This window comes from Chiloscyllium plagiosum, unplaced genomic scaffold (assembly GCF_037043375.1).
Source record: "Chiloscyllium plagiosum isolate Xiang-an unplaced genomic scaffold, Cpla_swu_hap1 HiC_scaffold_6, whole genome shotgun sequence".
Classification (NCBI taxonomy): domain Eukaryota; kingdom Metazoa; phylum Chordata; class Chondrichthyes; order Orectolobiformes; family Hemiscylliidae; genus Chiloscyllium; species Chiloscyllium plagiosum.
This window is the reverse complement of record NW_028270144.1, coordinates 55,907,233-55,925,824: the sequence shown is the minus strand read 5'-3', so window position 1 is coordinate 55,925,824 and position 18,592 is coordinate 55,907,233. Positions and strand designations below refer to the sequence as shown.

The 18,592-nt window shown below is 41.7% G+C and overlaps 1 protein-coding gene across 1 annotated transcript in view; it reads left to right on the top strand.

Moving 5' to 3' along the window:
* LOC122551133 (piwi-like protein 4) overlaps positions 1-18,592 on the top strand; it is a 161,072-nt gene that overhangs the window by 43,596 nt on the left and 98,884 nt on the right. Inside the window, exon 7 of the mRNA XM_087987788.1 lies at positions 4,133-4,244. Coding sequence (XP_087843914.1) covers positions 4,133-4,244 — 112 coding nt within the window. The remainder of the gene's footprint in view (positions 1-4,132; positions 4,245-18,592) is intronic.

The following is an 18,592-nucleotide window of genomic DNA, read 5'->3' as shown; positions in this document are numbered from 1 at the left end:
TCCTCACATTACTAAAAATGAATATTGACTTCCCAATTAGAACATTGAACATTACAGCGCAGTACAGGGCCTTTAGCCCTCGATGTTGCGCTGCCCTGTGAAACCAATCTGAAGCCCATCTAACTGACGCTATTCCATTCCCGTCCATATGGCTATCCAATGACTATTTAAATGCCCTTACAGTTGGCGAGTCTACGACTGTTGCAGGCAATGTGTTCCATGCCCTTACTACTCTGAGTAAAGAAACTACCTCTGACATCTGTCCTATATCTATCACCCCTCAATTTAAAGCTATGTCCCTTGTGCTAGCTATCACCATCTGAGGAAAAAATGCTTTAGCTGTCCAGCTTATCTAACCCTCTTATTATCTTATGTCTCAATTTAGTCACCTCTCAACCTTCTTCTCTCTAATGAAAATAGCCTCAAGTCCCTCAGCCTTTCCTCATAAGACCTTCCTCCATACCAAGCAACATCCTAGTAAATCTCCTCTGAATTCTTTCCAAAGCTTCCACATTCTTCTATAATACGGTGACCAGAACTGTATGCAATACTTCAAATGTGTCCGCACTAGAGTTTTGTAAAGCGCAGCATAACCAGCGCCTCCGAAACTCAATCCCTCTACCAATAAAAGCTAACACACTGTATGCCTTCTTAACAACCCGATCAGCCTGGGTGGTAACTTCCAAGGATCTATGTACCTGGACACTGAGTTCCCTTTGCTCATCTACACTACCAAGAATCTTACCATTACCCAAATACTTTGCATTCCTGTCACTCCTTCCAAAGTGAATCACCTCACACCTTTCTGCATTAAGCTCCATTTCCCACCTCTCAGCCCAGCTCTGCAGTTTATCTATGAGGAGAAAGTAAGGACTGCAGATGCCGGAGATCAGAGCTGAAAATGTGTTGCTGGAAAAGCGCAGCAGGTCAGGCAGCATCCAGGGAACAGGGCTTATGCCCGAAACGTCGATTCTCCTGTTCCCTGAATGCTGCCTGACCTGCTGCGCTTTTCCAGCAACACATTTTCAGCTGCAGTTTATCTATGCCTGTCTGTAACCTACAACATCCTTCACCACTAGCCACAATTCTAGCCACAATTCTACCGACCTTAGTGTCATCGGCAAATTTACTAACCCATCCTTCTATGCCCTCATTCAAGTCATTTATCAAAATGACAAACAACAGTGGACCCCAAGCATATCCTTGCAATCCCCCACTAGCAACTGAACTCCAGGATGAATATTTCCCATCAACCACCAACCTCTGTCTTCTTTCAGCCAGCCAATTTCCAATCCAAACTGCTAAATCACCCTCAATCCCATACCTCTGTATTTTGTGCAATAGCCTACAGTGGGAAACCTTATCAAATGCCTTACTGAAATAAATATACACCACATTAACTGCTTTACTGTCATCCACCTGTCTGGTCACCTTCTCAAAGAACTCAATAATGTTTGTGAGGCATGACCTACCCTTCACAAAACCGTGTTGACTATCCCTAATCAATTTATTCCTCTTGAGATTATTATAAATCCTATCTCTTATAACCTTTTCCAACACTTTACCCTCAACCAAAGTAAGGTTCACTGGTCTATAACTTCCAAGGTTGTCTGTATTCCCCTTCTTGAACAAGGGAACAACATTTGCTATCATCCAATCTTCTGGCACTATTCCTATAGACAATGACAACATAAAGATCAAAGCCAAAGGCTCAGCAATCTCCTCTCTGGCTTCCCAGAGAATCTGAGGATAAATCCCATCCAGCACAGGGGACTTATCTATTTTTACACTTTCCAGAATTGCTAACACCTCCTCCTTATGCACCTGAATCCCATTTAGTCTAGTAGCCTGTATCTCAGTATTTTCCTTGATCACATTATCTTTTTCTAGTGTGAATACTGATGAAAAGTATTCATTTATCATTTCCCCTAGCTCCTCCGACTCCATGCATAACTTCCCACTACTATCCTTGATTAGCCCTAAACTTTAGTCATTCTTTTATTCCTGATATACCTATAGAAAGCCTTAGGGTTTTCCTTGATCCTCACTGCCAATGGCTTCTCATGTCCCGCCTGGCTCTTCTTAGTGCTTTCTTTAGGTCTTTCCCAGCTAACTTGTAACTCTCAAGTCTCATCCTGTTTCTAATCTCAGCCCATACTACCTCATTACACGAGTCCTGAAAAGTCCTTTCTGCCACCATAATACTATCCTTGACTAACAATGCCACACCTCCCCGTCTTTTACCATTTTCTCTGTTCTTACTGAAACATCTAAATCCTGGAACCTGCAATAATCATTCCTGTTCCTGCTCTACCCATGTGTCTGAAATGTCCACAACATCGAAATCCCAGGTACCAACACATGCTGCAAGTTCACCCACCTTATTCCAGATGCTCCTGGTATTGAAGTAGACACACTTCCAATGAACTTCTTGCTTGCCGATGCTTTCTTGCAATCTTGAACTCTTAGTTCTGACTTCACTACTCTCAACCTCCCCTATACTCAAATTACAATTTTGGTTCCCATCCCCCTGCTGAATTAGTTTAAACCCACCCAAAGAGCATTAGCAAATTCCACCCCCCACCCCCCGGAATATTTGTACCCCCTGGTTCAGGTGAAGACCATTCTGTTTGTAGCGGTCCCACCTACCCCAGAAAGACCCCCAATTATCCAGGTAACCAAAACCCTCCGTCCTGCACTATACTTTTAGCCATCTGTGTAATTCTTCTCTCTCCTTATTCCTCACCTCGCTAGCATGTGGGACAGGCAACAACCCAGAGACAACAACTCTGTTAATTCCAGCTGTAAGCTTCCACCCTAGCTCCCTGAATTTCTGCCTTAAATCCACATTTCTGTTCCTATCTTTGTGGTCCATAGAGGCACCAACAACAACTTGGAGCTGCTCCCCCTCCCCCACAAGGATCCAAAAACATGATCAGAGACATCACAAGCCCTGGCACCTAGGAGGCAATACACAAACCGTGAGTCTCTCATTCCCATTGAACCTCCTATCTTCCCCTAACTATGGCGTTTCCAACGACTAACGCTCTGCTCCTCTTCCCCCTTCCCTTCTAAGCAAAAGGGACAGACTCTGTGCCAGAGACCTGTGCCCCATTGCTTACCCCTGGCAAGTCATCCCCCCAACAATATCCAAAATGGTATACTTGTTGCTGAGGGAAACAGTCACAGGGGATCCCTGCACTGCCTGCCAGTTCCCTCTCCGTCCCCTGACATCTACCTTCTTCTTTTGCTTGAGGTGTGACTACTTCCCTATAACTTTTCTTGATAACCCCTCTGCCTCCCGAATGATCCAAGTTCATCCAGTTGCAGGTCCAGTTCCTTAATGAGGTTTTCAAGGAGCTGAGTTGGGTGCAATTCCCACAGGTGCAGTCAGCAGGAACAATAGATCTGACCCTTCCCTCTCAGAACTTTCAGCTGCCCTAACCTCCATTCCCACTATTCTAAATTCCCAATGAGACTACTGACAAATTAAAACAAAAGGAAACTAGTTACATTACCAATCCGGCGCACAAGATCTTTTGTTTGGTTAGAGGAGGAGGACGGGTGGGAGACACTACCCGAATATTGTTTCGGGTAAAGCAACCCAAGTTTAGCTGATGTGTTAGTGGAGATTCAAAACAGTGAGTCCCATACCCTCTTTATGGATGTGTCTTGACAATGGCTTTTGACCCTGTTTTGGACTAGGCAAACAATGGTTTGGAGTTCTGCTGCAGTTTAGCACAGCTAGTGTCCTAAGTTTAGCCAGTTGAAGAAATTCAAAATTGTGAACTTAATTCAGCCATTGCTTAGAATATTGAAATATGAAAGAAAAGCATCTACCCTTATCGTTGTGCTAATAGCACTGAATTTCAGGGATGGACAAATTTCCTCAAGTATAAATAAAGTGTTTTTCTCACAGTTGTAGCTATAGTAATTATAATAGGTAGACTCCTACTCGGACAGACGTATGCTCAAAGTTGGCTCAGCTAAAATGCAGAATTAGTAGAGGCTAATGGGGAGCAGCTGCACATTTATTGAAATATCCAGTTATGGTAACCTAACTTGAAGAAAAAATCTAGATCGTCATTCTCATTATAGGTTTTTATATTACAGCACTGTTTCTTTCTCCTAGATACAACAACAAAACATATCGTATCAATGACATTGACTGGAATGTGAAACCTACCGACATATTCAAAAAAGCAGATGGAACTGAAATCACCTATGTTGATTATTATTCACAGGTGGGAAAGTTGACCTATTATTAAAATAAGATACATTTGTCTGATGAGCAAGGTCAGTGAATTGGTTAGCACAAGACTCAAAATATCACTGCCCGCAACAGTAGTAGACTCGCCAACTTTAAGGGCATTTATATGGTCAATGGATAGACATATGGACGGGATGAAATACAGTAGGTTAGGTGGGCTTCTGATTCGTTCCACAGGTCGGTACAACATCGAGGGCCGAAGGGCCTGTACTGCGCTGTAATCTTCTATATTCTATTGCAATATTTAAAAGGCATCTGGATGGGTATATGAATAGGAAGTATTTGGAGAGAAACGGGCCGGATGCTGGAAAGTGGGACTAGATTAAGTTGGGATATCTGGGCGGCATGGACAAGATGGACCGAAGGGTCTGTTACCATGCTATACATCTCTATGACTCTATGTTCTATAAACAAAGGATATATTATGAAGGTGTGAGGAATTTTTATGTGAACTTTACTGATAGTAGAATTTATCATTATACTCTGTGGTATTATGAAGGTGTGTTAAAGCTTGATTTGAAAGTACGTGCTACTTTAAACTCAACACAAGAGAAGAAAAACTAACAGAAGGAGGAAGAGTAATGGATAAACACTAGTTGCAATGTATTATGACTACATTTGTTCTTTCAAAATTATGCAGTTCAAGAAGTTGAACAAAGAGGTTATCATTTGCAATAAATTTAATTTGCAGGTAGCTATTTTGACCAGGCAAAGTTTATTTGAGAATCAGGATACTTAGTACTGAACAAAGGTGCAATAGTTCAATGCACATTTTTTTCTAGCCATAGCCTCCTCCATCACATGCCAACAGAAGAGCTACTGGCCTCTGATTAGTCAGTAGGTCCTTACAAGTGGGACCTCTCCAACTCCATGCAAATGACTCTTGGGGAGGTCCACTTGCCTTGCACTGCATGATTGGCTTGTGATTTAGCAGGCCTTCCCTGGAAGAGGCACCATTAGTCTCTCACCATTTTTCCTGTAGCAGCTACTAAAGTCCCTGACACCTTAAATCTGTGATCATATTGTGAAAGGAAATAAAATGTAAAAATGAGGAAGGGAGAGAAGATTTCCAACACAAATAAAACTCCTTGAGTAATAACTTTGTAAACTATTTAAAAATATAGCTATTAGTTATTAATTGTAATTACAGTATTTAATTAGAATACTTTCAGATACAAATTTCAACACTAAAGTGTAATAATATGAGGAGGTGCCAGTGTTGGACTGGGCAGACAAAGTCAAAAATCACACAACACCAGGCTGTGGTCCAACAGGTTTATTTGAAACTGCAAGCTTTCAGTGCCCCCGCTCCTTCCTTAGGCAGCTAACGAAAGAGAATACATCAGGCACAGAATTTATAAGTAAAATATCAAATGGTAATGCAATTTATATAAAAGTATTAAGCAAATCTATGTGGCTATTAAGTCTTTAATCAATTAGAATGGAGGTACAGGTTTAGATTAATTAATATTGATTGATAAATCTCAGAATTTCTTTGAAGTCACTGCCCTGAGATAAGTTTAGGTTTTATTAGAGTAAAGGTGACACCTCTGGTCAGACAGTGTATTTCAGGTGTGAGGCCATGTTTCAAGTCTTTTTGTGTCTGTCAGACTGGTTTTATTTCCAAAGGAGAAATTTATAAAATGCCGTATTGATTGACTGCCTACAGATCGTCTGCTTTTTGAGCAAAATAGAATGTATCTGCAAATGTAAATGCACCCCATAGATTTATATATGTGTGTGCATGTGTATGTGGGGTGGGGAGAGAGAGACTGTGTGTGTGTGTTGTGCTTGAGAGGGAGTGTATGTGAGTGTGAGAGAGTATATATTTATGTGAGTGTGCGCGAGAGTGTGGGTGCTTGAGAGAGAGAGTGCGCGCAGTTGTAAGCGAGTATATGACTGTGAGAGTGAGAGTGCAAGTGTGTGTGTGACAGTGCATAGTGTGGTAGGGTCACCTGTAGTATGACATGAACCCAAGATCCCGGTTGAGGCTATCCTCATGGGTACAGATCATAGTTATCAGTCTCTGTTCGGCAACTCTGCTTTGTTGCATATCCCGAAGTCCACCTTGGAGTACGTTTACCTGAAGATCCGAGGCTGGATGTCTTTGACCGCTAAATTATTCCCCCACACAAACATGCACATGTAGATTCATACACATGAACACATGCACACACTCTCTCACACAAACAGACACACACAGACCCCTTTTTCATACATACATACTCGCACCCGTACTCTCTCACAGGCCTATACTCCCTCACATTCTCTCTCAAGAGCATTTGCACACACGCACCCCATCCCCACACTCTTTCCTGTCTCTCCTTCCCTCATGCACACACGCACACATACAGACTCTCTCTCTTCCCTCCTCCCAATACACACACACAGACAAATCGGTGGGGTGAATTTGCATTTGCAGACTTGTATTTGCAGGTACATTCAATTTTGCTCAAAAAGCACACGGTCTGTAAACAGTCAGTAAATGTGGCATTTTATAAATTCCTCCTTTGGGAATAAAACCAGTCTGACAGTCACAAACAGACTTGAAACATGGCCTCACACCTAAAATGCATTGTCTGACCAGAGGTGTCATCTTTATTCTGATGTGGAGATGCTGGTATTGGACTGAGATGGACAAATTTAAAAATCATACTACAACAACTTATAGTCCAACAGATTTATTTTGAAGTACTAGCTTTTAGAGCGCTGCTGCTTCTTCAGGCAACTAGTGGGACAAGATCATAAGACTCAGAATTTGTAGCAAAAGATCATAGTGTCATGACAGTATGATCTTTTGCTATAAATTCTGAGTCTTGTGTCCTGCCAAATTCGCTACCTTATGAAGGAGCGGCACTGTAAAAGCTCGTACTTCCAAATAAACCTGTTGGACTATAACTGGTGTTTTTAAATTTTTTTTAACCTTTACTCTGATAAAACCTTAAATTATCTTGAGTCAATGACTTGAAAGAAATTCTGGGATTTACATATTTATCAATCGAAACTTGTACCTCTATTCTAACTGATTAAATACTTAACAGCTTTCTAGGTTTGTTTAATACATTTGTATAAGTTGTATGATCCTTTGGTCTTTTACTTAAAAATTTTATGTCTGATGTATTTGCTCACTAGCTGCCTGAGGAAAGAACGGGGGTCTGAAAGCTTGCGGTTTCAAGTAAACCTGTTGGACTATAACCCAGTGTTGTGACATTTTTGAATTTGCAATTATGTGGCATAAGATGATATTAAAAAGATACAAAACATGAGCTTGATTAAAATGAATTTGTCTTTTTTTAAACCACTTAAAAAGGGCAGCCTGATTCACAACAAAGGAATCTTACATCTTGAGTGTATTTTTTATTGCAATCACTGCTTCTATGATGTGGAGCAGCCAATGTTGGACAAAGTTAAAAATCACACAACACCAGATTTAGATTAGATATGATTCCCAGGCCATTTGGCCCAACAAGTCCACACCAACCCTCTGAAGAGTAACCCACCCAAACCCATTTCCCTCTGACTAATGCACCTAGCACTATGGGCAATTTAGCATGGCCAATTCACCTGACCTGCACATCTTTGCATTGTGGGAGGAAACCAGAGCAAACCCACGCAGACACAGGGAGAATGTGCAAACTCCACACAGACAGTTGCCCAAGACTGGAATCGAACCCAAGGCCAAGGTGCTGTGAGGCAGCAGTGCTAACCACTGTGCCACCATGCCATCCTGTTTATTTGGAAGCACTAGCTTTCAGAGCACTGCTCTTTCATCAAGTGGTTGTGGAGTATAAGATCATTAGACACAGTTCTTATAGCAAAAGATTACAGTGTCATACAGTGATATATTGAACAAACCTGGATTGTTAAGTCTTTCATCTTGTAAAATGCAGGTTTCGCTTCATTAATATGTAATCTCAGAGCTTTTTTTAAGTCACGTTCTCAAGATAATTTAATGTTTTATAACAAAAGGTGACATCACAGCTCAGACAATGCATTAAAGGTGTAAGGTTAGAGTCTGTATCCCAGTTTTGAGTCAGACTGGTTCTATTTCCAAAGTTTATAGAAGTTTATAAAAAGTTTTTTTTTTCTCCCTGGGGTGGGGGAATTCAGAACTAGAGGGCATAGATTTAGGGTGAGAGGGGAAAGATATAAAAGGGACCTAAGGGGCAACTTTTACATGCAGAGATTGGTGTGTGAATGGAATGAACTGCCAGAGGAAGTGGTGGAGGCTGGTACAGTTATAGCACTTAAAAGGCATCTGGGTATACGATTTGGAAGGGTTTAGAGGGATATGGGCCAAGTGCTGGCAAATGGGACTAGAATAAGTTAGGATAATTGGTCAGCATGGACGAATTGAATGGAAGGGTCTCTTTCTGTGCTGTACATCGTTATGACTCTAAGTCCATTATTCCTGAAAAGCTGAATAGCATTTCCAAATTATTGGAAATGCTGAGATTGTGGATGTGCATGCAAGTAATATAGCCCCTTAAGAAAGATCACAGCTGGGTAAATGACCACTTACAAAGGGTGTGTTACAAAGTTGAAAGAGAGTATGGTCCCTTTATGGCCTTTTCTGAACTGACAGATTGTGACAGCACATGTGTCCATGACGAGCTGACAGGTGCAGAGAGTGATGAGAATTGATAATGTATAGCAATCAGCTTGGAGTCGTGTTTTGATGTTAAGGCAACTGGATTTGAATTTAACTCATTAAATTATTCCCAGGATACCAAAAAGCAATTGATTTGAATTTTAATGAGAGAGTACGAGTCTTGGCGATGTAAAAAGAGAGGGCATTTCAAAAAATAGTCAGAACTAACTGATTATCGGACCAGAGAGCACATGTCATCTGAAAAGTGCTCTGAAAGTGCACAAATGAAATCTCTCAAGGCATCATCCAATAAAGGTACCAAGAAATTTTCTAAAAAGTTACTCACAATAAAAAGTAAGAAGGAAATGCAGAGTGAAGACAGCAGATTTGGAAGACTGGAAGGAAGACAGTGAAAGAGACAGTATGGACTTTAGAGATTAAGTTAATTTAAGGTTTAGTAATTGTGTTATTGGAGCACCATTTTAACAGAGTTAGGGTAAGATGGTGATTAGTTAAGAAAAAGGGGGCTCGGGTTTGTTAATGGTTTCATTTAATTTTCACTGTTATTGTTAGGAAAATAAGTTTTTTTTCTGTAAACTGTGGAAATCGGGAGTTTCTTTCGTTTACGTACTTTTAACAGATAAGGAGGCGGAATGGGACTATTTGACGCCAATCATTTGGCCCCGCTGTTTTGACTCTAAACTGTTTTGGCGCTCATTACTTTGGCGCTGAACTGTTTTAGCGCCAATTCAGAATTTAAAAAAATATTGTAGACCCGTAAGAAATTTGTTTTTATTGCATTGTAAGAAATAAATATAATTCTTTTCTATTCATTACTTTTAACCTATTCATTATAAAAATGAATTTCTACATTTTGCTACATTTGGCAGTAGTTAACTATTAACAATAGTTAAATGAGAAAATGATTACAAAATGAGATTTGAATCTACAGCGGGTCATTACAGCTTTGACTATCAACTCTTGCTAGTTGAGAAAATTACATTGGGTCATTAGTTATCCTCTCTTCTTTAACCAAACAAAACTTTTTTTTATTCTGAATTGGCACCAAAACAGCTCAGTGCCAAAGTAACGAGTGCCAAACAGCGGCGCCAAAACATACCCGACCCTGAGGACGCAAGGAAAGCTTTTCTGGGTGTTTTAATTTTAATTAATGGAGGGATTCGACCTCTGCATTGTAACAGGTGCAATAAAACAAAGAGGAAAATTCCAAATACAGTCAGCACTTTGAAGTCTGCTCTCAAGAACTGCTCTTAAATATATTTTACTTTCCTTGGTTCTTATTTACACTTACTTATAATACGTGGTACATTGCAGCCAGATGAGAGTTTAAGAGCCACACTCGAGTTTTGTGCATGTGCGTTTGCCAACTAGTGGTTATAACAGGACACTTGGAAAATGTAAATGTAATAATTCCTCAAGGTCTATCAAACAAGTACAAGGCACAGGTCAGGAGTGTGATGGCACATTGTCCCTTTTCATGGATAAGTGCTGCTTCAACACACTCAAAGCTTAACATCAACCAGGACAAAGCAGTGTACTTGATTGTCACCGCATCCACTACTTTGAACATTTGTTTTTTCACCATTGGTGGGAGCTGTGTACTACCTACTAGATACACTGCACCAGTTCACCAAAGCTCCTCAAACAATATCTTCCAAACCTGTCACCTCTGCCATCTAGAAGAATAAGGCCATTAGCTGCATGGGAACAACACCACCTGCAATGTCCCTTTCAAGTCACAAATCACCCTGACTAGGGAATATATTGCCTTTCCTTCACTGTCACAGGAACGACTTCCTCTAAGCACTGTGGGTGGCCCTAAGCTTTAAGAATGGCAGTTTTTAAGAAGGGAGCTCACAACCATGTTCTCCATAGCAGTTAGGAATGGGCAATAAATTGCAGCTTCGCCTTCAATATCAAAATCCTAGGAATGAATAAAAATAACCTGAAAGCAGAGTCAACATGGTTTTGTGAAAGGGAAGATATGTTTGACTAATTTCATAGAAATTTGCAGTACAGAAGGAGGCGATTCAACCCATCAGTCTGTACCGGCTTCCAAAAATGCTGCCGAGCTAGTCCCATTCTCCAGTCCTAGCTCCATAGCCCTTCAAACTAATCACTCTCAAATATATACACAGCTCTCTTTTGAAACCACCTATGGATCCCTCCATTGCAAATCTTAATACTTCTCTGAGATTTATTACAAAACTTTGAGGAAGTAGTATGCAGTGTGGATAAAGGAGGATCTGTATACCCATGTATACTTGGCTTTCCATAATCTATTTGCTAAAATGCCACATCAAAAGTTACTACAAAAAATAAAGAGCTCACAGTGTGGAGAGTAACACATCATGGATAATTGAGTTACAGGAAGCAGAGAGTAGGGATAAGTTGATTATTTTTGGGTTGGCAGCTGCAACCAGTGAAGTGTTAGAAGGATCAAAGCTGGGCCATTGAATATTTAGGACCTACAGAAATGACTTCGATGAAGGCAATGAAGGTATTGTTGCTCAGTTTGCCAATAACACAAAAATAGGTAGGAAAGTAAATTGAGTTGATATAAAGAATCTGAAAAGCAATCACTGACATTTCACATAATTGGGTAAAACATTGACAGTTGGAGTATAACATGGGAAAATATGAATTTGCCCACTTCAGCAGAAAGAAAAATAGTATTGAATTGAATTTATTGAGGCACAGTGAAAATAGACAATAGCCAATAGGTGCAGGAGTAGGCCATTCTCTCCTTCGAGCCTGCACCACCATTCATTATGACCATGCCTGATCATCCTCAATCAGCATCCTGTTCCTGCCTTATCTCCATAACCCATGATTCCACTATCCTTGAGAGCTCTATCCAACTCTTTCTTAAACAAATCCAGAAACTGGGCCTCCACTGCCTTCTGGGGCAGAGCATTCCACACACCCACCACTCTCTGGGTGAAGAAGTTTCTCCTCATCTCTGTCCTAAATGTTCTACCCCTTATTTTTAAGCTGTGTCCTCTGGTTCAGAACTCACCCATCAGCGGAAACATGTTTCCTGCCTCCAGAGTGTCCAATCCTTTAATAATCTTATACGTCTCAATCAGATCCTCTCTCAGTCTTCTAAACTCAAGGGTATACAAGCCCAGTCGCTCCAATCTTTCAACATAAGATAGTCCTGCCATTCCAGGAATTGACCTCGTAAACCTACGCTGCACTCCCTCAATAGCCAGAATGTCTTTCCTCAAATTTGGAGACCAGAACTGCACACAATATTCCAGGTGCGGTCTCACCAGGGCCCTGTACAGCTGCAGAAGAACCTCTTTGCTTCTATACTCAATCCCTCTTGTTATGAAGGCCAGCATGCTATTAGCTTTCTTCACCACCTGCTGTACCTGCATGCTTGCCTTCATTGACTGGTATACAAGAACACCCAGATCTCTTTGTACTGCCCCTTTACCTAACTTGACTCCATTTAGGTAGTAATCTGCCTTCCTGTTCTTGCCACCAAAGTGGAGAACCATACATTTATCCACATTAAACTGCATCTGCCATGCATCTGTCCACTCACCTAACCTGTCCAGGTCACCTTGTAATCTCCTAACATCCTCCTCACATTTCAAGCTGCCCACCCAGCTTTGTATCATCAACAAATTTGCTAATGTTACTATTAATACCATCTTCTATATCAATATATATTGAAAAAAGCTGCGGTCCCAGCACGGATCCCTGTGGTACCCCACTGGTCACAGCCTGCTATTCTGAAAGGGAGCCGTTTATCACTACTCTTTGTTTCCTGTCAGCCAACCAATTTTCAATCCAAGTCAGTACTTTTCCCCCAATACCATACACCCTAATTTTGCTCACCAACCTCCTATGTGGGACTTTATCAAAGGCTTTCTGAAAGTCCAGGTACACTACATCTACTGAATCTCCCTTGTCCATCTTCAGAGTTACATCCTCAACAAATTCCAGAAGATTAGTCAAGCATGATTTCCCCTTCATAAGTCCATGCTGACTCTGACCTATCCTGTTACTACTATCCAGATGTGTCGTAATTTCATCCTTTATAATTGACTCCAGCATCTTTCCCACCACTGAGGTCAGACTAACTGGTCTATAATTTCCTGCTTTCTCTCTCATTCCTTTCTTAAAAAGTGGTACCACATTAGCCACCCTCCAATCAGCAGGAACTGATCCTGAATCTATCGAACTCAGGAAAATAATCACCAACGCATCCACGATTTGTAGAGCCACCTCCTTCAGTACCCTGGGATGTAGACCATCAGGCCCCGGGGACTTATCAGCCTTCAGACCTAACAGTCTCTCCAACACCAATTCCTGGCAAATATAAATTCCCTTCAGTTCAGGTCCTTTAGCCACTGTTACCTCTGGGAGATTGCTTGTGTCTTGCGAGGAATGCGGGCAGATAACATTGTTAAATAGCATAGATAAGTAAGTAATAGGTAAACAGCAGCAAAATAAAAGCACTGGTACAGGCGAATGCTGAGAGTTTGTGAGTCCATTCAGTATTCTAACAACAGTAGGGTACGAACTGTTTCGAAACTGGCAGGTGCGTGTGTTCAGGCTTCTGTACCTTCTCCCCAATAGTAGAGGTTGTAGAAAAGCATTGCCAGGGTGAGAAGGATCTTTGAGAATGCTGGCGGCCTTTCCTTGACAGCGGGCCTGGTAGATGGATTCTGTAGATGGGAGGTTGGCCTTTGTGATTGTCCAGACCGAGTTCACCACTCTCTGTAACTGTCTCCGATTCTGATTGTACAGTTGCCATACCAGGCAGTGATACATCCAGACAGAATACTCTCAGTGGTGCACCTACAAAAGTTGGCGAGGGTATTTGCCTTCATGCCAAATTTTCTCAGCTGCCTGAGGAAGAAGAGACATTGTTGGGCCTTTGTAACCAGTGCGTCCACATGAAGAGTCCAAGAAAGCTTGTTGTGGATGACCACTACCAGGAGCTTGACACACTCCACTCATTCCACCTCTGTGCTGTTAATGTATAGGGTGGCATGAGTAATATCCCGCATAAAGACAATGATGAGTTCTGTGGTTTTGCTGGCATTGAGGGCTAGGTTGTTCTCAGTGCACCATTTTTCCAGGTCTTCCATCTCCAGTCTGTAGCCTGTTTCATTGTCATCTGAGATTCGACCGACTATGGTGGTGTCATCAGTGAACTTGTAAATGGCATTAGTCTGATATTTGGCAACACAGTCATGGGTATACAGTGAGTACAGTAGGGGGCTGAGTACACATTCCTAGGGGCCTCCAGTGTTGAGTGTTAGCGAGGATGAAATATTGTCCCCAGTCTTCACTGATTGTGGCATATGGGTAAGGAAACTGAGGATCCAGTTGCAGAGAGTGGGGCTTAGTTTAAGATCACTAAGTTTAGTAATCATTCTCAAGGGGGTAATAATGTTGAAGGCTGAAATGTAGTCAATGAGTAGGATTCTTACGTAGCTGTTCTTGGTGTCAAGATGTTCTAGGGAGGAGTGAAGGGCAAGTGATATGGCATCTGACGTGGATCTGTTGGTCCGATGGGCAAATTGGAGTGGGTTAAGAGTAGTGGGGAAGCTGGAGTTGATTAATGCCATGACCAGCCTTTCAAAGCACTTCATGATCACTACAGTTAGGGCCACTGAGCGGTAGTCATTGAGACATGTTGCATGAGCCTTCTTAGGCACAGGGATGATGTTGGCCTTCTTGAAACAGGCAGGGACAGTGGCCTGCTGCAGGGAGAGGTTGAAGATGTCAGAGAAGACCCCTGCCAGTTGATCTGCGCATGCTCTGAGTGCACAGCCTGGTATTCCATCTGGTCCCATCGTTTTCCTTGGATTCACGTGAAGGAAAATAGATCTGACCCCTGATGCAGTGAGATAGGTTTGTCAGGACTTGTCAGAATAGGTGTTACCTTTTTGCCGAAATTCTGTTCAAAGTGAGCATAGAAGGCGTTCAGCTGATCTGGGAGGGATGTATCATCGTCTGCTATTTTGCAATGTCTCTTTTTAGAACCTGTGATGTCATTCAGTCCTTGCCATCATCGCCGGGTGTCTGACTGGGTCTCTCCTTTGGATCGGTATTGGTCCTTGGCTGTCTTAATGGTCCTGAGAAGGTCATACTTGGATTTCTTACATTTGAATGGGTTTCCTGACCTGACGGCCTCACACCTGTTTTTTAGCAGGTTCTGTATGTCCTGATTCATCCAGGGTTTCCTGTTGTGTAACACCCAGATTGACTTCCTTGGTATACAGTCCTCCACACACTTGCTGACAAAGTCTGTGATGGTGGTGGCATACTCGTCCAAGGAACCTGTGGACTATTTGAACATGGCCCAGTCAGCCAATTCCAGACAGCACCGGAGTTGATCCTCTGCCTCCTCTGACCAGCACTGAACCTGTATCCACGAGGGGGTCTCCTGCTTGAGCTTTTGCCTGTAAGCTGGGAGAAGAAATACGGCATTGTGGTCGGAGTTCCCGAAATGAGGGTAAGGGGATGGAGTACTAGGCATCCTTCTCAGTGGTGTGGCAGTGGTCTAAAATGTTCAGGCCCCTGGTGGGGCAGGTAATGATCTGGTGTTACTTAGGCAATACCTTCCTTAGATTGGCTTGATTGAAGTCGCCAGTTAAAATAAACAGGGCCTCGGGGTGTTCCATCTCCAGGGTGTTACTAGTGGAGTATAGCCGATCCAGAGCTTTCTCAACCTTTGCTTGTGGCGGTATGTACATAGCAGTTAGTATAGCAGCAGTAAATTCCCATGGAAGACAGGCCAGTATTTAATGGTGAGGAATTCAAGTTTTGGGGAGCAGTGGCTGCCCAGGGTTTCAATGTCCATGCACCACAAGTTGTTGATTAAAAAGCAAACCCCTCCACCCTTTGTCTTACCTGAGGTCCGTACAATGGATAGAAAAACCATCAGCCTAAAGTGCGCAGTTGGGAACGAATGGGTTGAGCCAGGTTTCTGTGAAGCAGAATGCGCAGCGGTCCTGCAGTTCACACTGGAAGCTGAGCCGTGATCTGAGTTCATCCATCTTGTTCTCCAGAGATTGTACATTTGCTAGGAGTAAGCTAGGAAGGGGGGTCTTGAAACCCCTAGTCACAGTCTTACTAGCAGGCCAGCACACTTACTCCACTTCTTCGCAGGTTCCTGTAGTATAACATTTAAATGGAGAAAGGTTTCAAAGCTGCAGGATAGAATCATTTAAGGGACATGGTACATGAATCACAAAACTTGCACAAGGACAGGAACTGATCATGAAGACAAATAGAATGGTGTCATTTATTTCAAGGGGAATAGAATATCAAAGTAGGAAAACTTTGCTAAAGTTGTGTGGGACAATGGTGAGACTACAGTTGGAGTAATGTATGGACCAAATAGTTTGGTCTCTTTTTGTGAGGAAATATGTTTTAGCATTAGAAGCAGTTCAGAGGATGTTCAGTCAACTGATTCCTAGGATAATGGGCTTACCTACTAAAAGAAGATTAGGTAGTTGAGTGTGCATGCATTGAAGTTTTAGGAGGATGACATGATCTTATTACTAAATCATATAAGATCTAGATGGAAATTGAGACTGTTACACCTCACTAAGATGGTATGCTGGAACTCAAGCTCGGTTATCCTTGAGTTATCATAATATAGTTTACCTGTGTTTTAGATCCAAGTTGATTGGAAGTATGAACCAGGTATCGTACTAAACGAGAAAACTATATTTGTTAAGAATATTTAGATTCTAGCCAAAGATAATCAAGTATAAGCCAGTGACATACCAGTTAAAACTCAAACCACTTTATAAAACTTCCCCACTCATACAGACAGACATAGACAAACAGAAAAGTGGGCTTTATGGTTGGAAAGAAAGACGGGCAATGCTATTCAATGACCCTTGTCCATAATGATTCTTTTGCCTTGTAAAGACCTCTTTAGTGCTGTTTCTTCAGGTGCTTTTGCTTGCAGGAGCCACAGAACAACTAATTCACACGTGTAACATCTCTGACTTATTGGTTTAAGGTACAGCTTATAGAAACCGCTCAGGACAAAGGAATGACTTTCTTCAGGCTTGAGGTGTTTTTGACTGCTGGGAAAGAAGAACTGCTCTTTTCTTATTAAAAGTGTGATGGCTTCTTCCTCAAACATTGATATGTATAAGCTTGTTAGCTGCCTGCAGGCCAATTGTATAGTTGTTGATAGACAGAAAGCATTTGTTATCAATAAGCAGTCACAACTCCACAGATCAATCAGCTATTTCATGCCAGCCAAGTTTTCCTTCATATACACCAATTGAGTCTAGCTTATCTGAAACTACTTTCCCAACTCTGCCTGCCCCATACTCCAACACTTGAACAAATAATACTGTATACAGCACTTGCAAAGTGTAGCAATGCTTTTCACAATCCTTGGTTTCTAAAGGATTTATTTTCCAACTTGATTAACAATCAAAGAAACACCAAAATAATATGATACAATCTTTACAATGAAATGGATGTTTCTCTTTGTGGTACAGACAAGAACTAGAAGGCAATTTAAAAATTGATAGTCTCCACTTAAGACACAGAGCCATAGAGACATACAGTACGGAAACAGACCTTTCCGTCCCAACTAGTACATGATCAACCATAACCCCAACTAAACTAGTCTGTGCTTGGTCCATATCACTCTGAACATTTCTTATGCATGTAAATTATAAGGGTGGCACGGTGGCTCAGTGGTTAGCATTACTGCTTTGCAGCGCCCGGGGTATTGTTTGCCCATTCTCCCCATGTTTGCGCATGTTTCCTCCAGGTGCTCCGGTTTCCCCCCATAGTCCAAGATGTGCAGGTCATGCTAAATTGCCCGTAGTGTCCAGGAATGCGTAGGCTAGATGAGTTAACCATGGGAATGCAGGGTTACAGGCTTGAGGAGGGTCTAGGTGGGACACATTTCAGGGGATTTTTGTGAACTTTTTGGACCGAATGGCCTGTTTCCACACTGTAAGGGTAGGGATTCTGTGGTAAATTGTCTAAATGTCTTTTAAACGTAGTAACTGCACCCGCATCCACCACTTCATCTGGAAGTTCATAAAACAAATGAACCACTCTCTGTAAAAACAAAATTGCCCCTCATATCGTCTTAAAACCTTTCTCACCTTAAAACCCATAGATTAGCAGTCTTTTTTCCTCTGAGGTCATTTGATTGTGAAGTACTCTTTTCTCAGTAATAGTGGAGAAAGGATCATCAAATATTTTTCCGGCTGATTTAGATGGATGCTTCATTAATAAAGGAGTACAAGAGGTAGACAGGAAAGTAGGTATGAGGCCACACCGGATCAACCATGATCTTATCAAATGGGGAGCAGATTCAAGGTGCTGAATAGCCGATAACTGCTCCTTATTTGTATGTTTGTATATATGTGTGTTTGTACGGTCCCTGAGTTACGTTTTGAGTAACGTTATCTTTTTCAACTGTCGTTTAAAGATGATGCCCTTGTTAAAATATATATTTAGCCCAAAATTATTGTTACTGAGAGCACACAAGTCATGTTTTCAAGATATGCACCTCAACTACTGTCAGCACATTTTGGAAGTTGTGGATGACTTGCCCTAAATTTTTAATTCAAACGGTCAGTAACTTAGCAACAGATAATGATTTTCTGATGCACATCAACAAAGTTCGGTATTGCTGGTATATATTCAGAAATCTGCATCTCAGCCATACAGAAAGCCACCTCCAAAAAGAAAGT